The following is a 24,157-nucleotide window of genomic DNA, read 5'->3' on the forward strand; positions in this document are numbered from 1 at the left end:
ACTGAAATGACAGCTCCAGATTTGAAGATCTTGTGAAACCACTTTTGAAGGTTAAAAAATAAAATAAAATAAAATAACAACAAGAAAAACACCAGGAGACTTAAAAAAAAAAAAAAAACAAATGTGACATACTGTGTTAGGAAATGCAGTCTTTCAAGAATGATTTCACAGCCCTTTTCCAAGACTGTAGAATAGGTAGCAGGTGTGTGCCCGTTTTGTTCCTGTTGCTGACCATGGTCATTCCATCTCTTCTTGCAGGTGAGAAGCCTTATAAGTGCTCATGGGAAGGGTGTGAGTGGCGTTTTGCACGAAGCGATGAGCTCACAAGGCACTACAGGAAACACACAGGTGCAAAGCCCTTTAAATGCAACCACTGCGACAGGTAAAGAAACTTAGAAGCTGCTGGGATGGGGAAGGGAGTTGCTGAAATGGGTGGGGGGGTGCTGGTCGTGTGCTCTTGGGTTTATCACAAGCCTCTCTTGCAGAGACTCAGGCCTGGGAATGCCTTTTACTTCTCCATGGAGAAAACCAATTAGATAAGGGTGCCTCCTTGCATGTAACCAAGAGATGATATGAATTCTTGGATCAGTTACATAAGTATTTAATGAGCACCAGAACTGTGATAGTCGCTGGGTATCAATAAGACATAGCTCCTACCCTCAAGGGGATGATGTGACAGATAATTTTAGTATAATAGGAAAAGTGATAGGATAGAGAATGGTCACCTGTAGCTTCTGATCTTTTTATTAACATCAACACTATTTTTCCTCATCCTTAATAACGTGAAAGAATAGAAAGCCTGCTTAATGGAGGGAAGGTGAATTATAAGGCTTTTCTTCGAAGCACTGTTAGAAATGAATTTGCTGAAGAGAGTTCCCATTCTTTGGGGGGCCTGGACCATCCTTTCTTCTTTGAAAATAGGTACAAAGTTCTAAAAGTTGGTGAGGCTTTGAGAACTTATCCTATAATTCAATTTCAAACCTTCAGCATTTGATAGTGGAAGAAAGAGCACGTAGCAGCAGATTCTACGCAAGTAATAGTATCTGACAGCCCTGGCATTATCAACCAATAAACCCCAAAATGGAGACTCTGCAGGCCAAGGTGAAGGCAGGATTAGGTTTAGACATAATCAAATAATGGGCTTGCATCTGAGCATGTTAGCCTTCTAATCCTATTTCTGTGTTTAAAAGGAAGCTTAAGAAAATTAACCATCTTTTTAATGCACTACTAAAGGTCTCGGTTATGATGAGAAAAATGCTTCTAATACGATAAAAGCCCTGAAAGCCTCAGGGTTCCCCGGCTCAGCCAGCAGTTCACAGGCTGGCAGGAGGGGTGAGCAGGATGTCTGCAGAGGCCTGGCTCTCTGTCGGAGGAAATGCAATGGTTTTCCCATCCTGCCCCCCTCATCACTGTGCCGGCACCTCCCTCACCAGACCTTCCTCTGGAGTAGTGCCTGTTTGTTTGGAGAGCAGGGCAAGAGTGGCCAAATCTCATGGGTGGCCACTTGGCTTAGAGCTCCTTTAAGATGCTTATAAAGGAGTATTCAGGTTTTTCCTCCTTTTTTTTTTTTTTTTCCTTTTTCCTGAAGAGGCTATTTTCCTCTTATCTTCATTCTTGAAGAACTAAATAAAGCCCCCCATGCCTCCTGGAGCCCAAAGATAACCTCCCACCCCAGGGCTGAGGAAGTACATTCCATGAAGCTATTGTCTCTCATTCCCTTGGAGCTCTCTTCTGCTACCTAAAAACACAACCTGTTTTTTCATTTCTATCCCTTTACCTCAAAGTCCCCCTAAATTTATGTGAATCAGCAGCTGTTCTTCTACAGATTATATTTCAGTGATGTTTCTCCTTATTTGATATCATCTCTCGACTCCCATCTCAAGTTCATTCCTCTCTAACCCTGGCTACTAATAAAGAAGTTATAGAGATGGTGACTCTTTGACCACAGCCCTTTGAGGAAGAGCCTTATATCAGTGGGGATGAAGAGGATCCTTTGTGAGTTGTCGAAGTGTGGTGGTGGTAGTAGGTACACACGAGTCGCCTTGCCCTGAAGGGTGGTGAGGCTATTACTTGGAGGTGGTGCATCTGGGGAAATCTGGGGAAATTGCCAGAGTTAGTATTCCTCTCTTTAGGTCCACCGAGTTACTAAGCAGTATGCAACTGTCCAGCACTTGACACATTAGGATTAAACCTGACCATTTGTGTGATTTATATGGAGAAATATTTCACACCGACTGGATATTTCAGTGAAGGAGATGTCAGGGATGGGTAATTTGGTTAGTCTTTTGCTTTATTTTCCTCATTGAAATATACTCTGGTTTCTGGAGTTAGAAATTTGAGGAACAGGTGGTACAAATTCTGTGACGTGGTATTTGGGGGAGCTGGTGAGTAGCTCAGAGTCCTGTGACATGGACCAAGAGTCAGTGCATTTCAACAGTGTCAGAAATCAGGGGGAGGAGTCTCATTCATGTGTCCTGACAGGCAGCACCTTGTACTTCAGTTGCAGGAATTATACTAAGAATAGAGCAGGTCTGGGAGGTGACGTGGGGAATTGGAGTGGTCCCAAAGCCGATGGAAGGAAAGCCTGGAGCGACCGGGGACTTGGCATTCCTTAGAAGATTTTACCTTCAGAAACAGAGGGCATCTGTAGCCCTTAGCAGGACACTGAAGCCTATTGGGCCCAAAGGGTGTATGAGCCCAAGAAACCTATCTCTTGCCTCGTTTAATTTAGCAATCAGACCGCCTAGAGGCCAAACTAGGATTAGGGTTTCTTGTCCTTAAAGCAGGTACCTCCTGGAGCCCAAATTATTTGATTCTGCATTTCTAGATGCAAAAAAGTATAAGTCTAACTTATACTTTTATTTTGCCTGAAGGGTAGATTAAACATACATGAGTTTTTCTTTGTCTTGCTAACATTTAAAATTGCTAAGTGCCACAAAGATCTCTATTCCTGGCTTTGTCTGAAAAACGCGGAAGATCTGGTCACAGTGGGCTCACATTCCCACGTGGCCGTGATTTTCTGGCGCTGAAGAGTCATCACTACCTTTCAGTGATGGCCCTGTGGTCACTCATTTCTCACTGTCCCTCCTCCCCCACCACAGTCTCCCCAGTGAGAAGGCAGAGCATCCTTCGCCGTATATCATCACACTTCTCGTTATGTCCTCTTAATCCATGCCTTATCAGAAGTGGAATCACATAGCTTAACAGTGCTGTGTGTTTCTTACACTTCACCCATTGCACCCATTTACTTTATCTGCCTGGCCCCTGAAGACATTGGGTTTTGCGACCTCTGGCTTCAGGTTTGGGTTAGAGGAGAAAGCAGTGAGGTGACTCTGCCATTTTCTTACCGTCAAACTCAACAGTGCAGCCCACTCAGTGATCAGCTGCTTACAGCGCTGAATCTTCTTTCTCAGCCCACAGAGCATGAGGCTGCTGATGGTGGTTGTCAGGGCTGTTTCCACAGGTGGTCATATGCAGATATAATCCAGGGAGACTGCTCCCGGGGTAGTACCTCCAAGATCCTGGGAAGTTTAGAGGAGGCATTTTGATCTTTGATCTCTAAGTCAGCTCAGTAAGAGGTGGTGACAAATACCAACCCCTATCTGGCCCTTCAGTGCCCTAGAGGATTGCTATCAGCTTAATGCCCATGTGACTTTAGTGGGCCTTTTTCATAAGCAGCAGAAACTACAATAGGGGTTTGACTAGTTCTCTGTAATGAACAAATTTCAATCATTAAGGACCTTCTTATTCAAGGTCATCTGACTGCTGTAGAGTCACAAATACCCTCTGGGGGTGTATTACCCTTACAATTATTTGATTCTGCCTTTCTAGATGCTGAGTTTATTACTTTTTACTTTACTATTCCTATGTGGAACTCAGTAAGTATAAATTAATAAATATAAATTAATCATGGCTAAGTATCTTGCTGGTGTACTGGATTTCAATAAAACCTCAGTGGTGAGGGACCTAGTCTAATTTTTCTTTTTTAACATCTTTTTTGGAGTATGATTGCTTTACAATGGTTTGTTAGTTTCTGCTTCATAACAAAGTGAATCAGCTATACATATACATATATCCCCATATCTCCTCACTTTGCGTCTCCCTCCCACCCTCCGTATCCACCCCTCTAAGTGGTCACAAAGCACCGAGCTGATCTCCCTGTGCTATGTGGCTGCTTCCCACTAGCTATCTGTTTTACATTTGGTAGTGTATATATGTCCATGCCAATCTCTCACATCGTCCCAGCTTATCCTTCCCATTCCCCGTGTCCTCAAGTCCATTCTCTACGTCTGCATCTTTATTCCTGTCCTGCCCCTAGGTTCTTCAGAACCTTTTTTTTTTTTTTTAGATTCCATATATATATGCTGGCATATGGTATTTTTCTCTTTCTGACTTACTTCACTCTGTATGGCACACTCTAGGTCCATCCACCTCACTACAAATAACTCAATTTTGTTTCTTTTATGGCTGAGTAATATTTCATTGTATTTATGTACCACATCTTCTTTATCCATTCATCTCTCGAGGGACACTTAGGTTGCTTTCGTGTCCTGGCTATTGTAAATAGAGCTGCAATGAACATTGTGGTACATGACTCTTTTTGAATTATGGTTTTCCCAGGGTAAATGCCCAGTAGTGGGATTGCTGGGTCATATGGTAGTTCTGTTTTTAGTTTTTTAATGAACCTCCATACTGTTCTCCATAGTGGCTGTATCAATGTACATTCCCACCAACAGTGCAACAGGGTTCCCTTTTCTTCACACCTTCTCCAGCATTTATTGTTTATAGATTTTTTGATGGTGGCCATTCTGACCAGTGTGAGGTGATACCTCATTGTAGTTTTGATTTGCATTTCTGTAATGATTAGTGATGTTGAGCATCCTTTCATGTGTTTGTTGGCAATCTGTATATCTTCTTTGGAGAATGTCTATTTAGGTCTTCTGCCCATTTTTGGATTGGGTTGTTTGTTTCTTTGATATTGACCGCATGAGCTGCTTGTATATTTTGGAGATTAATCCTTTGTTAGTTGCTTCATTTGAAAATATTTTCTCCCATTCTGAGGGTTGTCTTTTCGTCTTGTTTATGGTTTCCTTTGCTGTGCAAAAGCTTTTAAGTTTCATTAAGTCCCATTTGTTTATTTTTGTTTTTATTTCCATTTCTCTAGGAGGTGGGCCAAAAAGGATTGCGCTGTGATTTATGTCATAGAGTGTTCTGCCTATGTTTTCCTCTAAGAGTTAGATAGTGTCTGGCCTTACATTTAGGTCTTTAATCCATTTTGAGTTTATTTTTGTGTATGGTGTTAGGGAATGTTCTAATTTCATTCTTTTACATGTAGCTGTCCAGTTTGCCCAGCACTACTTATAGAAGAGGCTGTCTTTTCTCCGTTGTATATTCTCGCCTCCTTTATCAAAAATAAGGTGACCATATGTGTGTGGGTTTATCTCTGGGCTTTCTATCCTGTTCCATTGATCTCTATTTCTGTTTTTGTGCCAGTACCATACTGTCTTGATTACTGTAGCTTTGTAGTATAGTCTGAAATCCAGGAGCCTGATCCCACCAGCTCCATTTTCCTTTCTCAAGATAGCTTTGGCTATTCGGGGTCTTTTGTGTTTCCATACAAATTGTGAAGTTTTTTACTCTAGTTCTGTGAAAAATGCCATTGGTAGTTTGATAGGGATTGCATTGAATCTATAGATTGCTTTGGGTAGTATAGTCATTTTCACAATATTGATTCTTCCAATCCAAGAACATGGTATATCTCTCCATCTGTTTGTATCATCTTTAATTTCTTTCATCAGTGTCTTATAGTTTTCTGCATACAGGTCTTTTGTCTCCTTAGGTAGGTTTATTCCTAGATATTTTATTCTTTTTGTTGCAATGGTAAATGGGAGTGTTTTCTTAATTTCTCTTTCATATTTTTCATCATTAGTGTATAGGAATGCAAGAGATTTCTGTTCATTAATTTTGTATCCTGCTGCTTTACCAAATTCATTGATTAGCTCTAGTAGTTTTCTGGTAGCATCTTGAGGATTCTCTATGTATAGTATCATGTCATCTGCAAATAGTGACAGCTTTACCTCTTTTCTATTTTGGATTCCTTTTATTTCTTTTTCTTCTCTGATTGCTGTGGCTAAAACTTCCAAAACTATGTTGAATAATAGTGGTGAGAGTGGACAACCTTGTCTTGTTCCTCCTTGATCTTAGAGGAAATGGTTTCAGTTTTCACCATTGAGAACGATGTTGGCTATGGGTTTGTCCTATATGGCCTTTATTATGTTGAGGTAAGTTCCCTCTATGCCTACTGGAGGGTTTTTATCATTAATGGGTGTTGAATTTTGTTGAAAGCTTTCTCTGCATCTATTGAGATGATCATATGGTTTTTCTCCTTCAATTTGTTAATATAGTTTATCACATTGGTTGGTTTGCGTATATTGAAGAATCCTTGCATTCCTGGGATAAATCCCACTTGATCGTGGTGTATGAGTCTCTTAATGTGCTGTTGCATGCTGTTTGCTATTATTTTGTTGAGGATTTTTGCATCTATGTTCATCAGAGATATTGGCCTGTAGTTTTCTTTCTTTGTGACATCTTTGTCTGGTTTTGGTATCAGGGTGATGGTGTCCTCGTAGAATGTGTTTGGGAGTGTTTCTCCCTCTGCTACATTTTGGAAGCGTTTGAGAAGGATAGGTGTTAGCTCTTCTCTAAATATTTGATAGACTTCACCTGTGAAACCATCTGGTCCTGGGCTTTTGTTTGTTGGAAGATTTTCAATCAGAGTCTCAATTTCAGTGCTTGTGATTGGTCTGTTTATATTTTCTACTTCTTCCTGGTTCAGTATTGGAAGGTTGTGCTTTTCTAAGAATTTGTCCATTTCTTCCAGGTTGTCCATTTTATTGGCATATAGTTGCTTGTAGTAATCTCTCATGATCCTTTGTATTTCTGCAGTGTAAGTTGTTACTTCTCCTTTTTCATTTCTAATTCTATTGAACTGAGTCTTCTTCCTTTTTTTCTTGATGAGTCTGGCTAATGTTTTATCAATTTTATCTTCTCAAAGAACCAGTTTTTAGTTTTATTGATCTTTGCTATTATTTTCTTTGTTTATTTTTCATTTATTTCTCATCTCATATTTATGATTTCTTTCCTTCTGCTAACTTTGGGGATTTTTTTGTTCTTCTCTCTCTAATTGTTTTAGGTTTAAGGTTAGGTTGTTTATTTGAGATGTTTCTTGTTTCTTGAGGTAGGATTGTATCCTGTAAACTTCCCTCTTAGAACTGCTTTTGCTGCATCCCATAGGTTTTGGGTCATCTTATTTTCATTGTCATCTGTTTCTACATATTTTTTGATTTCCTCTTTGATTTCTTCAGTGATCTCTTGGTTTTTTAGTAGTGTATTGTTTAGCCTCCATGTGTTTCTATTTTTTACATATTTTTTCCTGTAATTGATATCTGGTCTCATGACGGTGTAGTCGGAAATGATACTTGATACGGTTTCAATTTTCTTAAATTTACCAAGGCTTGATTTGTGACCCAAGGTATGATCTATCCTGGAGAATGTTCTTTGAGCACTTGAAAAGAAAGTGTATCCTGTTGTTTTCAGTTGGAATGTCCTATAAATATCAATTAAGTCCATCGTGTTTAATGTATCATTTAAAGCTTGTGTTTCCTTATTTATTTTCATTTTGGATGATCTGTCCATTGGTGAAAGTGAGGTATTAAAGTCCCCTACTCTGATTGTGTTACTGTCGATTTCCCCTTTTATGGCTGTTATTATTTGCCTCATGTATTGAGGTGCTCCTATGTTGGGTGCATAAATATTTACAATTGTTATATCTTCTTCTTGGATTGATCCCTTGATCATTATGTAGTGTCCTTCTTTGTCTCTTTTAATAGTCTTTATTTTACAGTCTATTTTGTCTGATATGAGAATTGCTACTCCAGCTTTCTTTTGATTTCCATTTGCATGGAATATGTTTTTCCATCCCCTCACTTTCAGTCTGTATGTGTCCCTAGGTCTGAAGTGGGTCTCTTGTAGACAGCATATACATGGGTCTTGTTTTTGTATCCATTCAGCCAGTCTATGTCTTTTGGTTGGAGCATTTAATCCATTTACATTTAAACTAATTATCAATATGTATGTTCCTATTACCATTTTCTCAATTGTTTTGGGTTTGTTATTGTAGATCTTTTCCTTCTCTGTGTTTCCTGCCTAGAGAAGTTCCTTTAGCATTTGTTGTAAAGCTGGTTTGGTGGTGCTGAATTCTCTTAGCTTTTGCTTGTCTGAAAAGCTTTTGATTTCTCTGTCAAATCTGAATGAGATCCTTGCTGGGTAGAGTAATCTTGGTTGTCGGTTTTTCTCTTTTATCACTTTAAATGTGTCCTGCCACTCCCTTCTGGCTTGCAGAGTTTCTGCTGGAAGATCAGCTGTTAACCTATGGGGATTCCCTTGTGTGTTATTTGTTGTTTTTCACTTGTGGCTTTTAATATTTTTTCTTTGTATTTAATTTTTGACGGTTTGATTAATACGTGTCTTGGCGTGTCTCTCCTTGGTTTTATCCTGTATGGGACTCTCTGTTCTTCCTGGACTTGATTGACTATTTCCTTTCCCATATTAGGGAAGTTTTCAACTATAATCTCTTCAAATATTTTCTCAGTCCCTTTCTTTTTCTCTTCTTCTTCTGGGACCCCTATAATTCAAATGTTGGTGCATTTAATGTTGTCCCAGAGGTCTCTGAGACTGTCCTCAATTCTTTTCATTCTTTTTTTTTTTTTTTATACTGCTCTGTGGTAGTTATTTCCACTCTTTTATCTTCTAGGTCACTTATCCGTTCTTCTGCCTCATTTATTCTGCTATTGATTCCTTCTAGAGAATTTTTAATTTCATTTATTGTATTGTTCATCATTGTTTGTTTGCTCTTTAGTTCTTCTAGGTCCTTCTTAAACATTTCTTGTATTTTCTGCATTCTATTTCTAAGATTTTGGATCATCTTTACTATCATTTCTCTGAATTCTTTTTCAGGTAGACTGCCTATTTCCTCTTCATTTGTTTGGTCTGATGGGTTTTTACCTTGCTCCTTCATCTGCTGTGTGTTTCTCTCTCTTCTGATTTTGCTTAACTTACTGTGTTTGGGGTCACCTTTTCACAGGCTTCAGGTTCATAGTTCCCGTTGTTTTTGGTGTCTGCCCCCAGTGGCTAAGGTTGGTTCAGTGGGTTGTGTAGGCTTCCTGGTGGAGGGGACTGGTGCCTGTGTTCTAGTGGATGAGGCTAGATCTTGTCTTTCTGGTGGGCAGGACCATGTCCGGGGGTGTGTTTTGGCGTGTCTGTGACCTTATTATGATTTTAGGCAGCCTCTCTGCTGATGGCTGGGGTTGTGTTCCTGTCTTGCTAGTTGTTTGGCATAGGGTGTCTAGCACTGTAGCTTTCTGGTCGTTGAGTGGAGCTGGGTCTTAGCGTTGAGATGGAGATCTCTGGGAGAGCTTTCGCCGTTTTATATTATGTGGACCCAGGAGGTCTCTGGTGGGCCAGTGTCCTAAACTCGGCTCTCCCAACTCAGAGGCACAGGCCTGGCACCTGGCCGGAGCACCAAGACCCTATCAGCCATACAGCAGGGAAAATCTGCAATCTTTTCCTCTAAGATCAGGAACAAGACAAGGATGCCTCCTCTTAACTACTTCTATTCATATAGTACGGAAGTCCTTTTTGGACAGAAAGATCTTATTCCTGGATTGTCATAATGACTTGATGATGATCAGTTAACCACAATTTGACTTATTCAGGAAGTCTGGAGGGCAGTCCTGTAACAGTTATATCCTAGGGCAAGTTATTGAACTTCTCTGTATATCAATTCCTCATCTTCTTCAACTGTTTTATAAAAATGTTAGCCACCCCTCTTTAGATTTATGGTTTTCAGTAACACTGTCTTGATCTCTCAAGAATGATGGTGCTGATAAAGAATTCAAAGACGTAATCACAAGAATGCTTGCCAGGCTTGGGAGAAGAAAGGAGGAACTCAGTGAGAACTTCAACGAAGACCTCTGAATGCAAAGGCCATACTGCCTGTGGTTTATCTTCCCATATTTCTGTAGGTCAGAAATCCAGCTTGGCCTGGCTAGGTTCTCTCCTCAGAGTATCATAAGACTTCTTGCTATGGTAGGCCTGAAGTCCTATTTCCTTGTTTGCTATCAGCCAGAACCACTCTTAGCTCCTAGAGGCTGCCCACATTCCTTGCCCTGCAGTCTTCTTTATCTCCAGTTCAGAAACCACCTAGTCTAATTCTAAACATCATGTACTTCCTAGAATTTAAAAAAATAATGATGCTAGTTTGATTCAAGAGGGGTGCAGTTACATTTCATACCATGTCAAAGATTCGGTTTACTTTTTTCTGAAAGAACTTGAAGGGTAAAGATAGTTGCTTGTACATATATTGCTAGATATCCAGCACAGGCTAGGCAAGTGGTAAATGCAGAATAAAAGGATGGAACACATACATTACGGAGTGGTAATTTCAAATGAAGTCCTATCTCAAGAATACTGTTGTCCTGTATGTTCTCAGGATATGGAAAGGAAAAGAAAGAGGTTTTGTACTGCCATGACTTATACTTTGCTTCTTACTGTCTCAAATCCCCATGTGCCTCTTTTGGACAGGCAGGATTCTTAGTACCTGCTCTGTTGCTTTCTTACAGGTCCTTACTGCTCAGGTCTGACCAAATTAACTTCTGGATTAGTTTTCTAGCTGCTGCCATTACCAATTGCCACAAGTTTATATCACCCTTATTTATCTTTATAAATTATTATCTTACAGCTCTGTAGGTTAGAAGTCCAACACAGGTCTCACTGGGGCCAAAATCAAGATGGGGGCTGTGCTCTGTTGCTTTCTGGAGGCTCAAGGGGAGAATCCATTTCCTTGTCTTTTCCAGCTTTCAGCTTTGCCCACATTCCTTGCCTCCTGACCCCATTCCTTCATCATCAGAGCTGTTGAGTCCTTCACCTGCTGCCATCTCTCTGGTTTTCTCTTTTAATTCCCTCTTCCACTTTTGAAGACCCTTGTGGTGACATTGGGCCTACCCAGATAAATCAGAGTAATCTCCCTATCTTTAGATCAGTCGATCAGCAAATTAATTCCATCCACAACCTTAACTCCCCTTTGTCTTTGAACCTAACATATTCACAAGTCCTGGGGATGAGGTGTAGATATCTGGGGAGGGCCATCCATTATTCTGCCTACTAGAGACTCTTTAAATTGACAGCTCAGCTTGACCTTCTTTTCAGCCTAAAAAGCAGATATGGCGAAGAGCCTGGGCTCTGGAGTCAGGCTACTTGGGTTCAGATTTTGGCTTTGCCTCTTTTTGATGAGTATCTCATCTGGTAGTGGGGATAAGAATGGTACTGTCTTTATATAGAGTTCTCGTGAGGATGTTAACTTTAAAAAGGAAATACCTACAAAAAGAACTTCCTGGCTTAGATCTTCTTCCTCAAAGCTGTTGAGATGAAGGACGGAGAAAAGAAAGAAGGGAGGAAGGGAGGGAGGGAGGGAGGGAAAGAAAGAGAGGAGGCAGTGGGCAGTACTAAGTGTGCCTTCAGGACAGGACAGAGTCGTGCAAGTTAAATACTAAATTCCCTGCAGGCTGTATTGCTTTTTCTTGTACCAGTGACATCAAGTACTTGCTTTTAAGGAAAATTTATCACTGTTTTATAGTAAATCAAATCCCCTTTCAATGGAACTCTAAGGGATTATCCAAGTATCTTTCTCATACCAAATCAGAGCCTGAAATAAGTGGTTATAGTTAGAATTACTATTATTCAACACATTATTGGATTAGATCATTTTCTACTGTACTTTTCCCTTTTTTTTTTCATTTTACCTTTGTTGTGTTTTGCTTCATTTCCTTGAGGTTCTATCCTGCATGTGTACCTGTTTATGAAATGAACACAAAAGGTGTGTGGAGAAATGTTGGGATCAGGGGATAGGGCTGGTTTTTGTTTGTTTGTTGTTTGTTTGTTTGTTTGGGGAATGAACAAATACAGGGAAATTCTGCACTGAACAGGAAACCTTGCTAACCCGAGCAGGACAGCTTGCTAATATCCCAACAAGAGTTTTGGACTGTGAGGGTTATCTCAGGCCTCAGGGGATCCTGGGAACATTCTCCCAGGTAGGAGGGTGGCCAGTTTCTAGAAGAGGATCTGAGGGAGGATGTACACCCAGAGCTAAGAATGACTGCTGTCTGAGGTGCTGACTTCACTGGGACTCCAGCCAGAACCTGAGATTGTATGTAGGCTTTGGGGATATGGAAATGGCCACTCTATTAGTTATAAGTACAGAACTCTAATTCAGACTGATGTTAGCTTCCAAAGGTATTTATTAGCTCTAATAACTAAGAAGAATAGAAATGGATTTGCCTTTTGGCTTGGCTGGGTCCAGGTTCTCAGATGTATTTCAACAGGACTAGAAACTCTCTCTTCCTTTCTACCCCCTGGCCCCATTTTTCTCTGTTGACTTCGTTCTCAAGCAGGCTCTTTCCCACATGGCCATATGGACACCAGCAGCTCCGGGCTTCAGTATTAGTATCTTAGCCCCAGTGGAAAGAGAGCTTCTCTCTTCCAATAGTTTCAGCAAATGTCCCAGAGCTGGCTGTCATTGACTTTTATGGGTCACATGACTGTCAGTAAAGCAGATCACTGTGGCCATAAAACTTCAGCCTTAGGAGGAGGGTCAGGCCCATACAATTGAGAACGCAAAAGAGTTGCTGTCCTGGGCAAGATCAAGTTGGTGGTGTCAGAAGAAGGGGGAAGGAGTGAAAACAACCACTGCATCAGCTCTGAGGCTGACAAAGGCACTCAGCGGTGGACGTCGGGTACCAAGAAACAGTTCAAAAGAGTGGGCTTATAGATCTGCCTGGGTTCTCACCCCATGGCTGCCACTCACTGGCTGTGTGACCCAAGCCTCAGTGTCCTTATTTAGCACATGCATACAAAAGGGGTGCAAAGATTTACCATGGAAGGCAGCTGAGGATATTATTGGGGTGAGATTGGGGAAATAGCTAGCACATGCCTGCATATGATACCATCCTTAATAAACATGAGCTTTTTCTCGACTTGAATACAGAGTGTCTATATAGACCTGCAGGTATCACAGGCAGCATTTCTGGGCTTCCACTGTAAAGCTTAGGACTGAAATCTGGGTGTTGAAATGTTAGAGTTTCATCATTCAATGGTACAGGCTAATCATTCTTTATTTACCCTATACGGGCATGACACGTCATTTCCAACACACTTTTACATTCATTTCTTCTTTAATAATGACAATTTCGATAATAATAGTTAATAGTCATCGAGATCTTACCATGTGCCAGAGAATTTTCTAAGCACTTTACATAGATCATCTCATTTAATCCTCACAACCAATCTATGAAGTAAGTGCTGTAATTATCCCCATTTTATTGAGGAGGAATTAAGGTACAGAGAGGTTAAGGTGCTCAGAGTCATACAGCTATTGGAAGAGCTGGGATTTGAACCCAAGCAGTCTGACTCCTGAGCTCACCTTCTCTACACACCTTATTTCTCAACACACATGCACTGCTTCTCTTTAAGGTAGGGCTTATTGTTTTCTAAGGGGTGATGGAAGTTAAGTTATTTACCCAAATCTCTCTAATATCCGTGTTATTTTTATGTTTCCTAGGTGTTTTTCCAGGTCTGACCATCTTGCCCTCCATATGAAGAGACATATCTAAAAAACCTAAAGGCCACAGTTGCCATGGCGCAGGCCATTGTCCGAAGGAAATGCCATGAGGCAGGGGGCTGGACTTCAGGCGGGGACCCATTGCCTCGCAGAAGAAAGTTCTCACTTATTAAACCTCTGTGTACACACACGCACAGACACACACAGACACGCATACACGCACTCACACATAGACACACAACACACGCGCACACACACACTGTCATGCACTCAGCTATATTTAAAATATATACGTCTATTCTTTATGCCTTGCCCTAGCCAGATGGTAGAAGACGAAGAAGAAGGAAACCAGGTGAACTCAGCAAGGCAGTCTGGCTGCTTACTTCAGCACTATTGGAATTATTTCCCGCTGTTGCCAATGGAAATCAAAGAAAATGGATATGACGTCTCTGCAGGTGGACGGCAGTAAGAGGGGCTTATTTAACTTGCTTCTCAGTGCAACTTGATAGGAGAATACAACGTCTTAAAGTTGCATATGTGTAGCACTAATGTTTCTTTTTAAATAGTTGGGGGAAAATGACCTAGAAAACCAAATTGCAGTTTGGTAGCCAAAATTAACTCTTGGTTTATTTGTCCTTTGTGTGTGAAAAGTCCTACTATTCCGTGCGTCCGACTTCCTCACAGAACTGTTGATCAGTTTTGGTTCTTCTTAGTACTATTGAGATCTATCCAGTTGATACCAACGGCCTTAGTGGCGGCAGACTCTGGAATAACTCCTTACACCTTTCTGGCCTGCATTTCTCTAGACTTCACTCTCCAGGGAGGAGTTTTCTTTTCTTACTTTTTGACTCTCTTGCACACCATATGCACTAGGGATTCTGGAAACTTCTAGCATGACTGCAAAGTGGCCAAGAGAATAAAGTCCTTGATGATAAATCACAGTATATCCCTTGAGCCTCACCTTATTGCCAGTGCTAGATTTTTTCTTTTTAATCTCTGTTTTTTGCTAACGAAAACTTGAAAAGCTTATTTGGAAGCTTAAATGTTTTATCTTTTCTCCATGGACTAAAACTCTCCAGGACTCTCTCTCGGCACCTGGATGTCCAGCTCTCGAAGCAGCCAATCAGATGGGACATCACACTTTTCTCATCCCCCTTGAGGCATCCTGACCTCAGCTTACAGTGATCAACCCTGTGCTGTATGTCATTGCTAACCTATAACCAGTTTCAGCATAGATGTTGCTAGTCTCAAAGGGCAGCTGCATATTTAACCTAACTCTGGGTTACGACCTGACAAAAAGCCAAAAATATCACTCTTTCCAGGAGTGGGGAGAACAGAGGATGCCTCCCAAGTCTAGTGACTTCAAAAACCATCACCCTTTCTTCCTCTCTCATACCCACTGAGTCGTATCACCCCACTTGTTAAAACACACAGTTCGAAATGCCATTGTGGGAATGAAGGGTGGACATTTAAAGAAAGGGTTGAGATATTTCTCTCATGCTCTGTCTAAAAAGAGAGACATATTTCTGATTTTTTTTTTTTTTTTTGGCTAGGCCCACCATGACTTGTGACCTAGAGCACCCGGGATCAACAGAGGCCTCACTCTTACTCTGCAAGCTGACGCCGAGGGGGTTACATGCCTCACTTTCCATCCCACACACACAATCCAATATCGGCCTCCATCTACCCGCATTCTTAGCTAGCTGGCACTGGCCTCAACTCCAAAGACTGCCTTTAGGACCATTAAATGGCCTATGCAAGCAAGCGGGGTGGTTTTAGGGCAGATTGTATATTTTGTATATTCTGGGACCATCCCTTCAAGACACGTCTAAAAAAACAAAAATGGCATTTGGTCCACCCATGGTTGCTGCTCCTTCATCCAGCTGGCTCCCCTCCTGCCCTCCTTGACTGTTTGACTCATTGACTGTTAAAATGCCACCCCATACCTATTTGGGATGCAAAAGTGAAGTCTTTGAAGGAAATAATAATGTAAGAAACACAGATACATTTATGACAGCAACCTTCAAGATCCTTGGCATTTGGTTTCTCAGCTTTCTGCAAACTTTGATTTCACTGACATGTTGAAACTACTCGTCTGAGGGCAAAGGAGCCTCCTTATCACAAATGCTGTAGCTGCCAATTGGACACTTGGGGCATTCTGAGGTCCGGCCCTTAAAGTTTTCTTTCCCTTTTTCCTTTTTTCAATTTAGACCAAAAAAAAGAAAAAAAAAGAAAAAAAAAAAAAGAAAAATGAAACAAACAAAAAGAAAACAGCAAAAAAAAAAAAGAAAAACCACCCTAAACACACATACACACAAAATCTGCCCATTTGCCAGAGGCAATTATGTATATGTTAGTAGGAGGGTATTTTAAAAAATCAGTTTTATTCCAAAGATTTAAAACTAGACATGACTTAGAAACCGTTTCTGGAGCACTGCTTGCTGACAATCTCATAGTTCTCGACTGCATTCGAGTGCATTTGTAGCCAGTCCATCAGGGCGGACCATGGGATTATATTTGAATGTGTGGTGCATCCTTTCTCAATGAAGGATGTGTGAGGGACCTTGTCCCTCAGCTGTATTAGACTGTAGCGCCTCCAGTCAGTGCACTAGATGAAACTTTAGACACCCCAGGTTTTGTTGGTTCGTTGATTTCCCTTTCTAGAGCAGCCTCCAGCATGACTGCACGCACACACCAGTGATGGCGTTAGCCATGGCTGCCACGATTTACAAACGTTCTCTGCCCAGCTGGAGTTGCTCTTGCCTCTCGAAATGCTATTATTATTAAGGGTTTATAATACTTAATTTAATTTTTGAACTGACCAATGCAAGGCTCTATTAAAAAAAAAGTTTAAAAAAAATGCAAAAGAGTAATCATTGCTTGCTCGCTTCCCGTTGTCATCTGTGGTCTTGAAAAGATCTCATTTGAACGTGGCAGAACGAAGGGCATTTGGTCTTCATCAGCGTCTGAAATGTTCGGCAGTTTCTCTCTCTTCTGTATCAGTGAGGTCCTTTGTAATCTGCTCCTGACCTTTCTCTGAGCAGGGTGCACTGAACCTCGATGGTGGGGCTGGCTTGCTTGCTTCAGGTATTTGTTGACTGTGAGAACTGGCCTGAGAATTTGGTGGGCGCTAAGTGTATGGCTTTGAAACTGTTCTTCTCTAGCCCGATTGACACCTCTGAATGATAACCAGTCCTGTCCGTGGTGGGTGGGGTGGGGGGCAAGTAGCCCCAATCATTTTGGAAATGGATTTGTGATCAAGTGTCCATCATCTCTGAAACGGCAGAGATGGTTGGAAAGAGCCTGCTGGCGTGAACAGGCTTTCCAAGAAATAACCTGAAGCTAGTTTGCTTCCAAGAGGACAGGTTATTTAGAACAGTGCTTTAACGGACCTTTGAAATACAGTAAACCGCTTTCTCATTTAAATTGTTACCGCCCAACATTCCAGGGGATCTCAAATTTGAAAGGAAAAACCTGGCACGGTGTTTCTTGAGGTTGTCCTCTCAAGCTCGGTTTATCCAGGGTTCAGAGTTTGACGTATAGGAAAAGAGTGTTTCGAAGCCATTGACAGTTTTCTTTATTTCAGTTTGTGCTTCTTTCTCCTACCACACGGCTGTAAGTCAAAGATGTGGAAACCTGAAATTATAATGCTGCTCCTGGCTACTGGCCTCCTGCCCCATTGATGGTTCATTGCCCAGCTTAATGCCTGGTGGTGATGAGTATTATGTCCCGAAAAAGAGATGTTTGGATTCCATGACAGAGCTGCATTTTATAAAAATATCGGAGACCCCCAGAATGAACTTCATGCTGACCCTTTCCCTCTCCTCTCTGTGCTCTCCCTTGCAAAGCCCTTCAAGTATCCCCTGTCCTCCTCCCCTCCTGCACCTCTTGTGCCCTTTTCACATCTTTGATTGCCTGATGATAACAGGGTAAAAAAAGACGGCCAACCTCACGCATGATTAGCAGAACTGATTCCTATGTTTTAAAAACTCTTCTTTGAATCTAGAAGCCAGAGAAGATTTTCTTTTTAAGGATCTCAGTTTGAGATAAGCTTCCAGATTAGCCATGTCTATTTGCATCAAAGGGGAAATAAATGGGACTTTCAGGGTGGCTCAGCCAGTGCGTTCAGAACATTCTGCCTATAGCTCCAACTCCTGAATTCTACGGCAAAGTCAAAAGAAATGAACTCAAATGGCAAGAACAACAAATCTTAGTGATTAGTTTTATTGGTTCAAAATGGTTTCCTCTATGGAAGTCACTTCATAAAATCTAAAATATAGTGCAAAGTGCTTTTGGCTTTTCTTTTGCATGAGTTGGTTTTAGGAGAAGGAAGAAGGTTGGGAAAGTCAGAGATGCAACATATTTAACTACAGAAATCAGGTTCATTGTTTCTTTTTGAAAAAAATCTTATGAGGGCCAGCATTTCTGGCCGCAGTTTTGCACCCAGATCTTTGCCAAAGTGAAAATTCGTTAAGTAGAACCTGGTTGAAATCTACTTGCGGAAGCGTCCTCTGGCATCTTCCGGAAGTGGCCACTGCCAAGTGTGGGGTGGAGGGAGGAGGAGAGAATTTGCATTCCGGGTCTGGATTACATTTCGGTAAACATGGTGATATCTCAGTTTGAAAAGGGGCTGGCCTGAGTATACATCGATGCCTCTTTGATGGCCTACTTTCCTCAGTGAGGATCTTTGGGAAGACTTGAGACGGAACAACGAAAATGTGTCAAAGGAAGCAAAAACTGCTTGTAAATGCGAGATCCCATGATGAACTGCCTGAGGCTTCAGGGTTTTCTCTTGCTTTTAACACTGGCTTAAATCTCCTCTGTTGATTCCTAATAGATCCTGGAAAAGGGAAAAATAAAGCTGCAATTAACTTTCTTCCGTGCACCCTTCCAGTATAGTACTGTCTTCTTCAGGTGTTTTGCATTTACGTATAAGTCCTCGGGAAACAGGTATCAAAAACGGAGAGAGAAATCCTAGGCCGTCACTTCACAAATATCCCAAACGAGATACTCTTTTCGAACAGGGCTCCCTCTCAGCAGTCACGAGGGAAGGTTGATGCGTTCTTTGTTGGGGACTGTTTATACAATTTTTTTCAACTGTGAGCTTTGGAATCGTAAACTGCTTTGACTCCAGCTTCTGTCTACTGCCATAAAATGCACCCCACGTCAGAATAATGAGGGTGGTATGCGTGCACGCAGCTAGACACGTGTGCACGTGTACCTAATGTACCTTCGCAGAAGGAAAACAGTTAGGCTACTGACGTTTACGAGGAGTAGCCACCAGTGCCTAATATCTTTTGGGGGGGATGGATGCTTATAATTGCCAGTATATTGAAAACACACTGGGAGTTCCACGTAGAGGGGAGGGGCTGAGGGTGGGGAGAGGGGACATTTTAATCCTAGGCCTTTGGACCTGAGGCAGAATGATTTCTGCAAATCTAGGTCCCGAAAGGCTTTGGGGCTCACTGGCTGGTCCTCAACCTTTTTGCTTTTGTTTTTCTCCGCATGCATTTTCTATCTAAACCCAGATTTAGTTGAATTTCTTGATCTTTCACTTCTGCTTCATTCCAGGGAGGAAAAATACACCTGTTACGGCCAAGATCTCCTTGCTAACACAGAGGCAAAAATAAATGTTTAATGTTTTTGAATCCTCCCCCTTCCTTTCCATAAATGCCCCCCAAACTCCTTCTCTCCTGTCACCCTCTCCCTCCTCCTACCATGCAACCTCCCAGCCACTGCCACTTTTCTTTCAACTCTCTATCATGCTCGTAACAGTTGCTTGAAGAACTTTATTTTTGCACTGTACGTTTTCTTTTTGCCAGACGTGTCTAACAAGTGTGTTTGGAGAGACCTACTCCCAGCCCTACCCCTCCCACACCTCCCTCGGTCACATGCTCTCTCTCAGGCCTTCTCTGGTATTTATAATATATCACAGAAGTACCCAGTCTTATAGCCCTCGGTTATGCCTTTTTTTGACATTTTATTTTTTTTAAGCTTTTTATATATATATATAAATATATTACTTTGTCAAGTTTTTTTGCTGTACAAAAGTCTTAAGATTTAAAACTATTATTTGTATTATATGATGGTGGTATGTTAATGTTACAAAATTATTAATGAAGAAAAAATTTATTTTTGTTACTGGTCTGTTTCATAATTCTTTTTTAAATTGGTATATTGTAAGATATCTATGCAAAAAATGTTATGTGACGCATTTTTATTTAAGAATGTAATATGTGTAATAAACAGTAGAATGTGTTTGGCCTTGGAATGCCTTACTGTATTTCTCCTTAGCTTATCTCACCAGGGAGAAAAAAAAATACTCAGAGAGATCCAAACGGGTCCTTATATACCTCAGGAGAACTTTCTTTCTCAGAGAGAAAAAGGGGAGGCAGGAGATTGTATTAGGTATTTTTCTTCATTTGGGAGGCTGTTGGTGTGTGTGTGTGTGTGTGTGTGTGTGTGTGTGTGTGTGTGTGTGTGTATTTTATGGTTTCAGTGAGGTAGCTCAGAACCCAGATAAGAAGGAACACTAAAGACAGTTTATTTCTTTAAGGGGGGGTAGAGAGCAAATGGTTGGAGGTATGAAAAGCAATATTTTCGAACGAGGTGGGTTGTGGGATGTCATTTGTTCAGGGGGTTAGGAGCAGCTTATTGAAAGCAGTTTATTTGGTGAGAGAAGGGGAAGGTTTGTTCTGGGATAGCAGCTTTGGAAAGGGCAACTTGAAGCGCTTGGTGCAGGACAGAAGAAGGCAAATGTGAGAAGGAATAATGGAGGTGAGGTGTTGAGGAATCAATTTATAGGAGTTTGGTGACAAGGTGGGGAAGAGAAGGCTAACCAGAGGCAGAGCCATGTGGGTGGCTAGGCGTAAGTACGAGAAGGTAGATGCAGATCTAAGCAGCCGCAAACACTGACAAGAGGGAGGTGGAAGGCCTAGGGAGAATTCTCAGAAATGAAAAGAACACTTACTAAAATCTTCTCTTCCCCACACGACTTCCAGGAAAGAACATCCAAGTAAGCAGAAAGGTAGAGAACCTAACTGCTGTTACAATCCCAGCACCCCTTGCAGGGCGAATCTCCGAGAAAAGTGCTATCATTAACTGGGAGCAACAAACGAACACATTTGTCACCTACACTGGACACAGTGCTACTCAAGCTTTCTTTTCACGCTTTGGACTTAGGGAAACGGATGCAGTGGTGAATCACTTCTATCCCTCCTCAGACAAATGTGACGAGAAACTTTTCGATCAATTTTCACATTAAAGATCGTGACTATGGTGACCAAACTTGCTGCCTGGGCACATGCATATCTCTGAACAGGAAAACGGGTGTGAGGAGTGTTGCAGGGGGCTGGGAAGGGAGGCTGAATGCTTGTGGCCTCACCCTAATAAAACTTAAGGGAAAGAGAACAGTAGATGCGTCAGGGGCCAGGAAAATGGTTTTGAAAGTTGTAAAGATCTGCGGCCACATCTTTCAAGTAAGCAAGTGAGCTGGGCAAAAGGGCAACCCAAAGCCAGCTGACAAGAAGCTACAGGCTCCAGTGGGAAGAGAACCAGCCCTGGAGTCCACAGCCCCACCTCCTGGTCCCTGGTCATTTAGTAGGTCCATGCCTAGCGGAGTAATTTAACCATCTCATAACCAAAGTCATTGGCTTAGAAATTTCTTTGCGCGAGGAAGGATAAGATAGTTTTGCAGTGTTACTTAGAGCATGGCTTATTTTTCCGTAAGAATAAGCCTGACATGTCAAAGCATATCAAATTGAACATTTTAGGTGGGGGACAACCTACACCCCGCTGAGATGATAAGAGGGGAAGCTGGTAAGTCTAATATTTTTGCCATAAGGAAAGGAGATGGTTTACATAAGTGAATATTCTAGATGACTGAAGCTTCCACATTTAGAGACATAACTTTTGTTTAAAATATGTCTAAAAATACATTACCCACTTCACAATTTTTCTAGCATCCGTTTTTGCCGTGTAACATAATTCAGGGATGATTCCAGACTGTCAGGTTGTCTGACCCCCAAACTAAATGACTCCAGTCTTTACCCCGAGTGACTCTACTTCCTCTGCTGTGTCCTCCCTGTTTGCGAGTTGCAAGTTCTTTGTGTTGCCTTCTAGCAATATTTATCTCCTCGTCAACTCACAGATCAGAGAAGCAAGCTTGGCCACTTAGTAAGTGCAAAATGTAAGTATAATTCTAGTTCAACAGGCAGTAGTCAGAAAGTGTAACCTGGGTAAACCTAGGGGAGTAAGGTGCATAGGCTTTGTGACAGCTCTAATCTGAGGTTATGTATCCGACTGGAAATTCTGTGCTAATGGAAAGGAACCTTGTAAAAAGCAGAGCTCGGTGGAATTGATAAATAATTTATTATAGCTAGATCATCTTCCACTTAGGATTATAGGTTTAGAAGGGAAGATCATTAAAACTTTTAAGTGAAATGAGATTTTGAGGTGACTGGTGAATGATGATAGTTTTTTGGGTTACCCTTGATAAGCCAATTTGTGATTCCTTCTTCAACATTAAACATTTTATCCCAGCTGTTCAAAACTATCAGTACTGACTGGCTTGAACGTCAATTCAACCTATTGTTTTCTTAAAATTCTGCCTGATCTTAAAATTAACATAAGTATACATACCACCCCACTACATTTAAAAATACTGAAATGACAAAAGAGCCACAAGGGGGCTTCCCTGGTGGCGCAGTGGTTGAGAGTCCGCCTGCCGATGCAGGGGACATGGGTTTGTGCGCCGGTCGGGGAAGATCTCACATGCCGCGGAGCGGCTGGGCCCGTGAGCCATGGCCACTGAGCCTGCGCGTCCGGAGCCTGTGTTCCGCAACGGGAGAGGCCACAACAGTGAGAGGCCCGAGTACCGCAAAAAAAAAAAAGAGCTACAAGGTTGGGGAAGAACAAGATTTGTTTGATTAGAATTTTCCCTTCGTGTACACTGCAGTTGAGCCATCCAGCAAGACTGCATAGTAATAGAATAGGTATCGTTCACAACCATGACGCTTTGCCTTCACAAATAGAGAAACTAGGACTGAAAGAGGGCATGTGACTTTGTGAAGGCCCAGGGGACACAGTGACAGCACTGGCTCGTAGGTCCCCTGACTCGACTTTCCTCTGCCCCTCACTGTTCCTCGGTGACCCAGGAGCCAACTTGATGCTTATGTGTGTCTATCAATAACATCACCATTGACAACACTGACTTTATTTCCCAATTTCCTTACCGTTAGTCACAGACGGTAACCTATAATAGAGATAAAGCATCACTTGCTAGAATTGGAAGGGATCTTGGAGATCTCCTTCAATGCACCATTGTACTTGAGTATACCGGGGCTCAGAGAGGTGGCAACCTGCCCAATGTCATACAGCAGGTCCTTTGCAGAACAGGAGTCAACCCAGGGTTGTGCATACGCAGTAATGCTCAACCAGTCTTGACGTTGTTTCTTAAACTTTAGTCACTTGAGTATGGCCCTCAAGATTCTTGTGATATCTTTGCTGTAATACTTCCTTAATATTTTTCTTTAAATCGACCCACTTTTTAAAATCTTAAATACCTGTTTTAGCTTTGTCCTAAGCAAAAATTTCCTGAAACCACTGATTTGCTTGTTTCCTCTTTAAATATAAATGAAAATAAATGTATAATTCAAAATAAACACACACATAATTGTGTTACATTGAAAGACTCAGTTACTCTTGGTGGTATTGGAGAGGCATCATTCTGTGCCATTCTGTAAAATCTTTTCTGTACCATTTCTCTTTAGCTAATTATTTAGTCCATATGATGCTCCTTGGAGCACATTTCAAATTGAATCTAAAACTAAGTGCATGTGAAAATTTAATAAAGACTGATTTGATGACTGGGAAGTTACTTAAGGACCCAGAGGTCTCTTAGGAGGAAGATAATGCAGCCGTGAGTGGAGTGAGCATGCATTCTCTGCCTTGCTTTCCCATCCTTGGAACACCCATCTTCCCTCAGGGCAAGGCACTCTCAGTGGATGGGCTCATGGCCAGGTCATGCCATTATTCTGGGAATGGAGCTCTGAACACTGGGCGTTGACTGCAGCAAGGAAATCACCCTTTCCTTGTGTCCTCCCCCAATCAACAATCAATGCCTAGAAACAAATGCATGCTATGAAACATGGCATCAAAAGATGTGTTCACCTTCACAGCGTGTTTCCTGGGATCCGCAGCCCACCACCTGTACATGCACACATACACACAACTCAGCCCCCAAAATATTCTTCCAACCAGCTTCCAGGCACCTGATATTCTACTAGTAAAAATTTTTTTTTTTGCCTAAACACTTCCCTATTTTAAAACTTCAACTAGCCAGGAAGAGGTAACTCTATACTTTATCCATGATGTGTACCTTAATGTGAATGAGTGTATTACAACCTTTCACAAGAAAAGACTTTAAGTGCAAGGAAGATGAGAGACATGGGGACTATGGATAGGCAAGTAGGTGGCTAACTTCAG

General features: G+C 41.6%; 1 protein-coding gene across 3 annotated transcripts in view; it reads left to right on the forward strand.

Moving 5' to 3' along the window:
- Positions 1-15,975, forward strand: part of KLF7 (KLF transcription factor 7) — a 108,866-nt gene extending 92,891 nt beyond the window's left edge. For 2 of the 3 annotated variants that reach the window (XM_060016221.1, XM_060016222.1), the window contains exons 4-5: positions 259-382; positions 13,673-15,975. In XM_060016221.1, coding sequence (XP_059872204.1) covers positions 259-382; positions 13,673-13,724 — 176 coding nt within the window. In that variant the 3' untranslated portion in view covers positions 13,725-15,975. The remainder of the gene's footprint in view (positions 1-258; positions 383-13,672) is intronic. The other variant, XR_009520114.1, reaches the window with a different exon arrangement.
- The last annotated feature ends 8,182 nt before the right edge of the window (positions 15,976-24,157 follow it).

This window comes from Delphinus delphis, chromosome 7, assembly GCF_949987515.2.
Source record: "Delphinus delphis chromosome 7, mDelDel1.2, whole genome shotgun sequence".
Classification (NCBI taxonomy): Eukaryota; Metazoa; Chordata; class Mammalia; order Artiodactyla; family Delphinidae; genus Delphinus; species Delphinus delphis.